General features: G+C 63.3%; 1 protein-coding gene across 1 annotated transcript in view; it reads left to right on the top strand.

Moving 5' to 3' along the window:
- The first annotated feature begins 1,917 nt into the window (after positions 1 to 1,917).
- Positions 1,918 to 11,010, top strand: part of MYO15A (myosin XVA) — a 50,546-nt gene continuing 41,453 nt past the window's right edge. The window contains exons 1-6 of the mRNA XM_035724614.1: positions 1,918 to 5,502; positions 7,599 to 7,681; positions 8,367 to 8,430; positions 9,036 to 9,145; positions 9,495 to 9,569; positions 9,822 to 9,912. Of these exons, the coding sequence (XP_035580507.1) occupies positions 1,918 to 5,502; positions 7,599 to 7,681; positions 8,367 to 8,430; positions 9,036 to 9,145; positions 9,495 to 9,569; positions 9,822 to 9,912 (4,008 nt within the window). The remainder of the gene's footprint in view (positions 5,503 to 7,598; positions 7,682 to 8,366; positions 8,431 to 9,035; positions 9,146 to 9,494; positions 9,570 to 9,821; positions 9,913 to 11,010) is intronic.

Raw genomic sequence — 11,010 nt, 5'->3', positions numbered from 1 at the left:
ATCAGGGCCCTCCTGCTCCGCCCAGGGGTCCCTCCCTCACCTCCTGCAGCTCTTGGTCCCTGTGTCACTTCCCAGTGTCACCTTCCCCAGTCCCTACTCAGTGCTGCACATACACCCCCTCCCTGCTTTTTTTTTTAATCCACAGCGTTCATCACCACCTGACCAATTACAGCTCTTCCTTATTTTCCCTGTTTGTTGACAATCCCCCCAGCCCTGTATGTCAACTCCACAAGAGCAGGTTTTCTCTGTCTCCTTCTTTGCTGTATCCCCAGTGCTTCGACAGTGCCTGGCCCATGAATGAACAAACAGCAAATGCATGCTGGCTACAGCACCCCGAGGACAGAGGCCAGGCTGGCTGAGGAGTCCGGGGGGAGCCCCAGACAGGGACACGGCCTGGGCCATCGCTATTGACCCATCAGAGATAAGCACCGTGGAGGCCTCGGTGCCTGATGGATGGAGGCCTGACTGGGTCTCTGGCTTGCCCAGGGGTTGAAGCAGGGCCTTCAGCCCTCAAAAATCCTGGAAGGCCCAGGCTCTGGAGTCAGCTTAGTTAAGCCCCTGCCTTCACCTAACATTAATTGAAGATCTGTGTTCAGTCATTCTGAGCCCTGTATGCCCAGATCCTTGATCTTTGGGCGGGGAGAGAACCTGAGGCCTCAGGTCCCAGAGCTGCTGCCCCTGAGTTTACAACCCCCAACCCCCTCCCCACCCCACCCCCCCACACACCCACTGTCTAACGAGTAACAGCCCCTACCACTTATGACGCAGGTTCTCAAAAGTGGACTGGTCACTGGCCAGACAGTGGGTACCTGGCCTTGGGGTCAAATGTCCACACTGGAGCAATCAGCTGCACCCAGAGAAGGCAGGGGCCACAAGAACACTGCCTTCTCAGCAAAGGCAGAAACCGGGAAGAGAGGCCAGGGCTGGGGAGGCATCCCAGATACGAGCCATGTATGTGGCATCTCCAGCCACTTATGACACCCAGCAGCTCCATCAAGTCTTGCTTCCTCATGAAGGAGACAGGGCATGGCTTATCACTCCCATCCTACAGATGAGGAAACTGAGGCCCAGAGAGGATAAAGGGATTTCCTGAGGCCACAAAGCCAGTCGCCGGCAGAGCTAGGAGTCAGAGCCAGGACTGACCCACCCTCTGTTTTTGCTACCCCAGCCCCCCGGCCTGGGGCTTCGCAAGGCCCTGCTGGAGTTCCACTAAGACACCCCCACTTTGTCCTGCCTTCTGAGCTGGCAGCCCGGTTCTCCCCAGTGCATTATTCATGTTCCCGAGAGCTGGCCAGCTCTGGTTACACTGACCACAGCCCTGGACACCTGCTCTGCCCACTCCCCTCCTCCCTTGCCCAGGACCTGCTGGATCCAAAGTTCCCCTCCAAGGCAACTCAGTGGGCTTTGAACCTCCCACCCTGGCTCAGGAGAGGTGGCTCCCCTCTGGCCCAGGACGCATGTGCTAGGTGTATTCCCGCAGGTGGATTCCCTCTTCTGGGACTCAGAGTGTCCCTCTGTGAAGTGGCAGTGACCCAAGCATTCACCTCGGTGGGCTGAGGCGGCTGCGGCACAGGGAGGGCTTGACCCGACGGCTCGGTTGTCCTCCTGGCGATTCTGAGGCCAAGATGGCCTCCCCTGCTCCCTGGTAAACAACACCTACACACTTTCCACCACTGTTGGGGTGAAACCCAAGGCGGCTCAGGAGGAGATGAATTATGGATCCGCCCTCCCGGAACCCGGCCGCAGCCCGCAGCAGCTTGGCTGTCCCTCCCCAGGCCACCCAGGCCAGTCCCGGCTGCTCCCAGCCCCAGGAGGCCGTGCGTCCAGCAGCGGGCAGGAGACGCAGCGTGTCCCTCTGTCTCCAAGTCCCAGAGCTCGTGACACGGGCCGAACCCCGGTGGGGAGCAGGCAGCCACCATGGCAAAGGAGGAAGAGGATGAGAAGAAAGCGAAGAAAGGGAAAAAGGGGAAGAAGGCTCCGGAGCCGGAGAAACCCAAACGGAGCCTGAAGGGGACGTCGCGGCTGTTCATGGGCTTCCGCGACCGCACGCCCAAGATCTCCAAGAAGGGCCAGTTCCGGAGCGCGTCGGCCTTCTTCTGGGGCCTGCACACCGGCCCGCAGAAGACCAAACGCAAGAAGAAGGCGCGCACCGTGCTCAAGTCGACGTCCAAGCTCATGACGCAAATGCGCATGGGCAAGAAGAAGCGGGCGATGAAGGGCAAGAAGCCGTCCTTCATGGTCATCCGCTTCCCGGGTCGGCGCGGCTACGGCCGCCTGCGGCCGCGAGCCCGGTCGCTCAGCAAGGCGTCCACGGCCATCAACTGGCTCACCAAGAAGTTCCTCATCAAGAAGGCCGAGGAGTCCGGCAGCGAGCAGGCCACGCTGGACTCCTGGCTCAACCGCTCGGGCTCCCGCGTGGGCTCCCGCAAGCTGCCCTTCCCGTCGGGCGCCGACATCCTGCGGCACGGAGGCCGCCTCCGGAGGTTCCCCCGCAGCCGCAGCATCTACGCGTCCGGCGAGCCCGTGGGCTTCCTGCCCTTCGAGGACGAGGCCCCGTTCCGGCCCTCGGGCTCCCGCAAGTCGCTGTACGGGCTCGAGGGCTTCCAGGACCTGGGCGAGTATTACGACTACCACCGCGAGGGTGACGACTACTACGACCGGCAGTCGCTCTACCAGTACGAGGAGGAGGAGGAGCCCTACCTGGGCTACGGCCCCTCCGGCCCCTACGGCCCCTCCGGCCCCTACGGCCCCTACGGCCCCGCCTGGCCACCCTACGGAGACCACCCCCACGGGTACCCGCCCGAGGACCCCTACGACTACTACCACCCGGACTATTACGGCGGCCCCTACTACCCCACGTACCCCTACGGCTACGACGATTACGAGCCCCCGTACGCGCCCCCAGCAGGGTACGCGTCCCCCTACAGCTACTATGATGCGTACCGAGGCGAGCCGTACCCACACGGCTACGACCTGGACCCTTACGCACCTTATGAGGCGCCATACCCGCCCTACAACCACCCGTACGACCTCCCGTACGACGTACCCTATTTTGATCCCTACGGGGTGCCCTATGGCGCCCCCTATGGCGCCCCCTACGCCGAAGACATCTATGGTGGCGGGGACCAGGCCATCTACCCTCCCGAAGCGCCCTATCTTTACCCAGAGGAGCCGGCCTTCGCGTACCCGTGCGCACCGCCGCCCATCCTGTCGCCCCACAACCCGTACGCCCACCCCATGGATGACATCGCGGAGCTGGAGGAGCCGGAGGAGGCGGGCGGCGAGCGGCAGAGCACCTCCTTCCGCCTGCCCAGTGCGGCCTTCTTCGAGCAGCAAGGCATGGACAAGCCCGCCAGGTCCAAGCTGTCCCTCATCCGCAGGTTCCGCCTCTTCCCGCGGCCCCAGGTGAAGCTGTTCGGGAAGGAGAAGCTGGACGTGTCCCTGCCCCCGTCCCTGGACATCCCTCTGCCCTTGCGGGATGCGGACGAAGACGAGGAAGAGGAGGAGACGCCCCCGCGGCCCCCGGGGCCCTATGCCCAGCCCTTTTGGGGCTTCCTCAGGCCGCGCCAGCGCCACCTCCAGCGCGCCCTGTTGGCCTTCGGCGCCCGCCGGCGCCTGGGCTTCGACACCGACTTGGGCCGCCCCTCGCCTCGCCCGGCCACCTCGCTGGCGAGGTTCCTCAAAAAGACGCTGTCGGAAAAGCAGCCCATCCCGCGGCTCAGGAGCAGCCAGAAGGCGCGGCTGCGAGGCCCGGCGGTCCGGGAGGCGGCCTACAAGCGCTTCGGCTACAAGCTGGCGGGCATGGACTCCGAGCGGCCCAGCACGCCCATCGTGCTGAGGAGGGCCGAGGCGCGGGCTCGCAACAACAACAACTCGCACCGGCCGCCCGCGCCCCCGCCGCGGCCGCCCTCTCACTGGAGCGCGCTCCTCTCCCCGCCCGCGAGCCGGCGGCCGCCCGGCCCCGGGCCCCCGCCCGCCCCGCCCTTCGCCCCGGCCCTCTCCGGGCTGCCCTGGGCCGCGTCGCCCGACGGCTCCCTCCGCCGGCACCCGCCGCCCTGGGCCGCCCCGGCTCACGTGCCCCTCACGCCCCCCGCGCCCTGGTGGGCCTTCGTGGAGCCCCCTCCCGCGAGCCCCGAGGTGCCCCCCGACCTGCTGGCCGTCCCGGGCCCCCGGCCCTCCTTTAGAGGCTCCCGCCGGCGCCCGGCGGCCTTCGGCCTTCCCTGGACCCCGCTGCCCTCGCGCCAGCCCTCGCTGGGGAGCCCGCCGCTCCTGGGCTACCGCTCGCCCGCGGGCGGCCCGAACCCTCAGCCATCCCTCCGCGCTCCGCCTTTCCAGCCTCCCTTCTCGCCCCCGCCCCGCCGGCCCCGCTCGCTGCGGGAGCCCCCGACCCCGCGCCGCCTCTCTGGGCGCCTGGGCGCACCCCTCTCGCCCGTGCTGGGCTCCCCGCGGCCGCCCTCGCCGCCCCCTCTGTTGGGCTCGCGGTGGCGCTCCCTCAACCTGCCCTCGCGCCTCCCGCACACGTGGCGCCGCCTCAGTGAGCCGCCCACCAGGGCCGTGAAGCCGCGGGTGCGCCAGCCCTTTCCCCCGCCTCTCAGCGCTGGCTCCCGGCGGGTGGCGGCCGCTGCCCCTGAGACCCCGGAGAGCCGGCGCGAGTCTGAGGACTCAGACACACCCTGGACGGTGCCCCCACTGGCCCCCAGCTGGGACGTGGACATGCCGCGCCCCCGGCGCCCACCCTCACCCTGGCCAGGAGGTGCAGGCAGCCGCTGTGGCTTTTCCAGAACACCCCCTGTGCCCGAGAACCCCTTCCTCCAGCACGTGGGCCCTGTGCCGTGCCCTACCTCCCGGCCTGAGGACGCAGCCTCAGACCTGACCAATGTCTTCCTGGGTAGACACCGCGACCCAGGGCCTGGACAATTGGTAAAATCAGCCAGCCCGATCCCTGAGAAGCCGGAAGAAGAGGCCACTCTGGGGGAGCTTCAGCCACCAGCAGAGCCTGAGCCCTGGACCTCGACACCCCCCAAGGATTCCTCGCCAGAGCGGAAGGCGCTAAGGCTCAGCCTCTCCTACCCACTGGCCACGTGTGATAAGATGAGAGCCACGTGGCCACCATGGCGCCGCTGGGGGACACTGCCCAGTGCCCCAGCCCCCTTGGCACCCACTGGGGCCTCAGGGCCCCTGCCCAAGGCGGGTGAGCGGCGCCAGGCAGGCCCTGGGCGATTTGCAGTGGTCATGCCACAGGTGCAAAAGCTCAGTGCCTTCCAGCGAGTTCGTCCTGCCGCCCTGCAGCCCCCTGTCCAGGTGACCCAGGACCCAGAGCCCTGCCCCAAGCCAAGAGCCTGGAGTTTGCGAGGGTCCTGTTTCTGGCTGCCGGCAGAGGCCCATAGACCCTGGCCACGAGTGCTCACCAGCCCCCAGTCCTGTCACCTGGGCCCTGGAGCCAATCGCCTGCCCCATGGGGGCCCCTGGGACGAAATTGGCCCCAAAAGCTGGTGGAACAAGGTATGAGGGCATAGCTCAGAGGGAGGGTTTGGGGGTTCGGTCCTGGGAAACAGGGCAGGAGACAGCCTCACGATCCTGGGGAGCTGCTGCCTGCTTGGGCCTCAGTCTTCCCATCTGTAACCTGAGGAGAACAGCCTTTGGGCTCCCAGAGCCTCTGGAAGATTGAACAACAGGATGCCCAGCACAGGTGGGCACGGTGCAGAGACTCCAGAAACTCCTCCCGGTCGGTTTAGGGAAGGGATCTTGGCCCAGCCTGCGCTCTGAGCCAGTCTGGATGGCGCATCTGTCCCCAGCAGCCCCTCAGAGATTTTGTCCAAGTGCAGAACTTCAGGACACGCCTGTCCACCCTGTCCTATCCTCACATCCACGTCCCTACTGTTTCTCTTGCCACCTGCTGACCCTCCCCCGGGCTGGAGTCTTCCTCTTTTGACTTCCCGCTTAAGGGCAGTTCCCTGGGCTGCAGGATTCTGAACTGTCCGAGGGCGAGGGGCTCCGGAACCCAACTTCCAGTGTCCTCATGGAATGGGGAGGAAACTGAGGCCCAGAAGGTCACACGGCAGATCAGGGGCCAGCCCAGGAGTCTGTCTGGGCCCCGCTGTGGGGTGCAGGGCAGGCGGCTTGTCTGAAGGGTGCCAAGCTTGTGCCTGGCTACCATGCGTATGGCGGAACGCGAGCCCGATGCTGGGTGGCCCTCAGTGGAGGGGGGTGGTCACCGGAGACTCCCCCGGGACGCCTGGGGTGGGCGGGGCACGCAGGGGCGGCGGGTGTTTCTCAGTCTCTGCACACGGTGCCCCGGGGAGCGGTCGGCTAGCCGGCCCGGCAATGGCGACCGGGGCGGCCTGGCTGCTGGGGGGACCCTGGCCCCGGCGCCGGGTGCCCCGTGCCGTGTGGGCCGCAGCATTGTGGGAGCGGGGCGCGGGGCGCCCAGGGGTGAGGGGCAAGGATGCCTGGGCCCTCCTCACCCTGGAATACGTGAGTGGCTGAATTATTCAGGGTTTGTGGCCACTGGCGCACATGGCCAGACGGGTGGGCGGGAGGCCAGGGCCTCCAGGGTGATACTCGCTGTGCCCTACTTAGGGGTCTGGTGACAGGCATGCAGTGTGCAGGGCTCCCTCCCGGTGTCCCCTTTCCCGGCCTGCTCAGAGAAGGGTGCGGGCTGGATCCAAGAGGCTGCAAAGGCGGGATGCACACAAACAGGCTTTTATGCCTGGGACACGTTCTTAGGTGTACTGTGGCCAAAGAAGGAAAGCGTGGATGTGTACTGTGTGTGTGCCAGGGTCTGAGCAAATGTAGCATCCTCGGTGGCGCGAGTGTGCACGTAGATGGGCCCGGTGGAGATCCCGCAGCCCACAGGTGGGCGTTGAGACCCGCCCCCCCCGCAGCTGTGGTGGAGACAGCCCCGGCCCTCCACGCACTTGCGAATGGGTCAGCTGGACGTTGAAAGCGTGTGCCTGCACGTGTGTGTGCCTCTAGCCAGGCAGCCCAGGCCTGCATGCGTGTCCATAGGCATTTTGCAAGACCACGGGTGTGTGTGAGAGTTGCATGAGCTGCAAATGCCCTTGCGTATGGGTCTGAGTGTAGAGGGTCTACGTGTTTGCCCTGGGATGGATGCAGGGGTAGGATGCTGAGTGGGACAGTCTCAGTGTCCACCCTCCCCGAGGCCCCCTCCACCGGGACATGGGTATTCATTAGATTGTCACATAAGCAAAGATGTGGGGTCCACCCGGGGAAAGGGTGTCAGCACTGGGAGAGCATGAGGTTAGGAGGACTTCCAGGCAGGGAACAGTGTGTGTGTGTGTGTGTGTGTGTGTGTGTGTGTGTGTGTTCGCCCCCAGGTCAAGGATATTTGGGAGCACATGGGAGCACCTGCCACACGGAACACATGGGCAGAGGACAGGCATGTGTCCCCATGAGTAAAGCTTGCATGCAGCCTCCACAGGCTACAGTATTCCACAGCAGGGAGGTCCCAGGACCCGGCCTGGCCTTGGCCTTGGGGTTCTCTCCTCCGCAAGAGGAGCAAGTCCCAGGCGTGTCCGGGCCGGGTGGTCAGGCATGGGCACCCTCCAACCAGGCCGACCACAGACTCTCTCTGACAGATGCACTCCATCCGCAACCTGCCCACCACACGGTTCCACGAGCAGTCCCAGGAGGATGGTGTGGAGGACATGACGCAGCTGGAGTGAGTGGAGTGGGGCGCGGGGGGGGGTCGGCAAGGGATCACCACGGGGTTGCCCACTCCTGGCCGAGCGCCTCCTCCTGCTAGGGATGCCTCTCACCTGCTGGAATGTTTCCAGAGCCTCCATGTTCTCATCTATGAAGTGGGGGGCATGTAGTGTCACAAAGCCAGTGTGTGTGTGTGTGTGTGTGTGTGTGTGTGTGTGTGTGTGTGTGTGTGTGTGTGTGTGTGTGTGTGTGTGTGTGTGTGTGTGTGTGTGTGTCTGAGCTGTGAGTCACACAGGCCTGAGTTCAAATCCCAGCCTCACCACTTCCTGGCTGGGAGACCTTGGGCAAATCACTTTGCCTCTCTGTGCCTCAATTTCTCATCTGCGAGATGGGGGTGGGTGGCTGTTACTGTGCAGGTGCCGGCATTTTGCAGGTGCCCAAAATGCTGGTCGGTATCATTATCCAGTCGCAGTGACTCACACCTCACATCTGCTTCCCGGGAGCATCTCCCCGCCCAGGGAGGTAGAGACAGTGATTCGTAGAGACATGGAGAAACCGAGGCACAGAGCGGTTAAGGACCTTGCCCGAGGCCTCACAATTGGTTGGTGTCAGACACGGGACTCGAACTGAGGCCTTTCTGACCAAGGCCCTGCACTGAGGGGGAAGGTGGGCCCAGATGTCCCCTCTTTATGCCCTCCCAGAGACCTCCAGGAGACCACCGTGCTGTCCAACCTCAAGACCAGATTTGAACGGAACCTCATCTATGTAAGTCCTGGGGCTGACTCTTCCCTGGGGTCAGATCAGAAAGGTAGCTGCCTCGTGGGGCCACAGTGGGAAGCACAGATTTCTCCGCTGAGCCCCCATTTGTGGCCTCTGGTTTGAATTCTGGGGTTTCTACCATTTGAGTATAACATGCTAGGGCCTAGGGTTCTAAAATCCAAAGTCCTAACACATAGAATTTTAGGATGGTGGGTGCCACCCGCAAGGGCTCTGGACACCTCAGAATGCCCTGGGCTCCCGAATCCCAGCCCACTCCCGGCCGTGGAGGTTTGACCTCACTTCGAGGCAGAAGCCTCTGGAGCCTGGCCCTGACTTTGCATAAATGAAGTACACGACAGCTGACACGGCCACCTTTGCAGGTTCTTGGCTATGGGGTTTTGCTCACTTTGGCTTTCTCCGAGCCTCAGCCTGGTACAGTGCCTGGAATTTTCCAACCAGAGTAGATGACCCATCGAGCAGTGAGAGGGTCCCAGGCACAAACACGGAGGCTAGGCGGCCAGACACCTGGCCGCATGGAAACAGGGTCCCGGAAGCAGGGGAGGAGGGGCCGCGAGGAGGCGTAAGCACTGAGACCACTGTCTGCCCAACAGACCTACATTGGCAGCATCTTGGTGTCGGTGAACCCGTACCGAATGTTCGGAATCTATGGGCCAGAGCAGGTGCAACAGTACAGCGGGCGGGCCCTGGGAGAAAATCCCCCGTGAGTGTCTCTGGGGATGGGGAGGGGGCTGTCTTGGGGTCTCCTGGGTCCCTCTGCCTGAGCTTAGCGAGTCCCCGCCTGCCCCTGAGCCAAGGGTATGTAGGGCCACTTAGTGGTGAGCAGCCCACCTGTTCAGCCCAGTGGTCTCTCCCCGAGTCTGGCCACAGTCCTCTCTAGGTTGGAGGCCACCGTGGCTCCGACCAGAATGGGGGCAGGGAGCATTTCCCCAGGGTGAAGGGTGGAGCAGAATTGGCTGCGTGGGTGGACAGAGATGCTCTCCTACCTGACCCCTGAGGGGTGTGAGAGGCAGGGTCCTCTTCCAGTGATAACCTGTGGCCTGTCTCTCCAGGCATCTCTTTGCAATTGCAAATCTCGCTTTCGCCAAAATGCTTGATGCCAAACAGAACCAGTGCATAATCATCAGGTGGGTCGGGCTGGGGATTTCAGTGTGCGTGGGGCAGGGTCGGGGTGGGGGAATGTATGGGAGGAATCTCAGATGACAGGTCTGCATCAGGCCAGACCCGCTGTGGGAGCTGGGAAAAATCACTCGGCATCTCTGGGCCGGCCCACCTGTGTCCTCTTGTGCCATAGGAGGTCAAAGAAGGGTAACGGTAGGAGGGAGCCCAGAGGAGGCAGAGACCTGGTTGGTGCTCACTCTGCTCCTTTGCCCCATCAGCGGAGAGAGTGGCTCTGGAAAAACTGAGTCTACCAAGTTGATTCTGCGCTACCTGGCCGCCATGAACCAGAAACGAGGCATCACGCAGCAGGTGAGTCTGTCCGCTGCGTGGTCTGCCTGACTCCCCGGGACTCCCGAGCGTAGTGCTCCCCTTAGTGCGCTCCTCGGCCCCACTTGGACGGATGGAGAGGCTGAGGCCAGGGTTGCACTGGGAGGGCTCCCAGGACTCCAGCTCTTTCTGCCACCACCCTCCCCACCCAGGGCATGGCTGCAGGGGAGCTCCCTCGTTCCTCCTGCCTATGCTCCGGAGCAGCTCTGGTTCCCACCCTGCTGGGCCTGGCCAGAGCAGAAGCCCCATTTCTCCTGCCTGGCCTCACCTTCCTGGTGGAGTAAGAGGCAGGACGGGCCTAGGCATGGGGGTGGGCTGCAGGAGATGCTGGGGCACTGAGGACACGGGACTGGGGGAAGTGCAGGCTTGGAGATTGGGGAGAGTGCTAAGTCTTCCAAACCTGGGAATGTTAGACCCTCGGTAAAGCTTTCCCGGGGACACACTGTGTCAGGCCTGGACTAGGGGATGAGGAAGTAGGCAGCAGCAATGCGGACAAATGTTCCCACCCTCATGGGAATTTCGTTACAGTAGAGGACACAAAAGGGAAGAAATACGCAAGGAAATTATGTGTATATGAAAGGGTGGGAAGTTGTGGACAAAAAAAAAAAGGTAGGAGGGTGGGGCGTTTAGAGGGTTATAATTGGTAGCATGGTGGTCAGTGAAGGCTCTGCTGAGAAGGTGAGGGAGTGGGCCCTGAAGCCATCTCATGGAAGGGCAAGTGTGCAAAGGCTCCCCGAGGTGTAAGGAGGTCTGGTGTGCCCAGGGAATGGCAAAGTGGCATCGTGGAGTCCAGGTGAGGGAGGACAGTGGCTTTGGCCAGGGAGGTAGTGACGGAGCTGGTGAGCACAGCTAGACCCGGGTGCAGTTTATTTATTTATTTATTTTAAAGATTGTGTTTATTTATTTGACAGAGAGATGCACAGCGAGAGAGGGAACACAAGCAGGGGGAGCGGGAGAGGGAGAAGCAGGCTTCCCGCGGAGCAGGGAGCCCGATACGGGGCTCGATCCCAGGACCCTGGGACCATGACCCGAGCCGAAGGCAGACGCTTAACCATCTGAGCCCCCCAGGGGCCCCCCAGG

This window comes from Zalophus californianus, chromosome 16, assembly GCF_009762305.2.
Source record: "Zalophus californianus isolate mZalCal1 chromosome 16, mZalCal1.pri.v2, whole genome shotgun sequence".
NCBI lineage: Eukaryota > Metazoa > Chordata > Mammalia > Carnivora > Otariidae > Zalophus > Zalophus californianus.
Note: the sequence above shows the minus strand (reverse complement) of the source record. Positions and strands in the feature narration are given on the sequence as shown.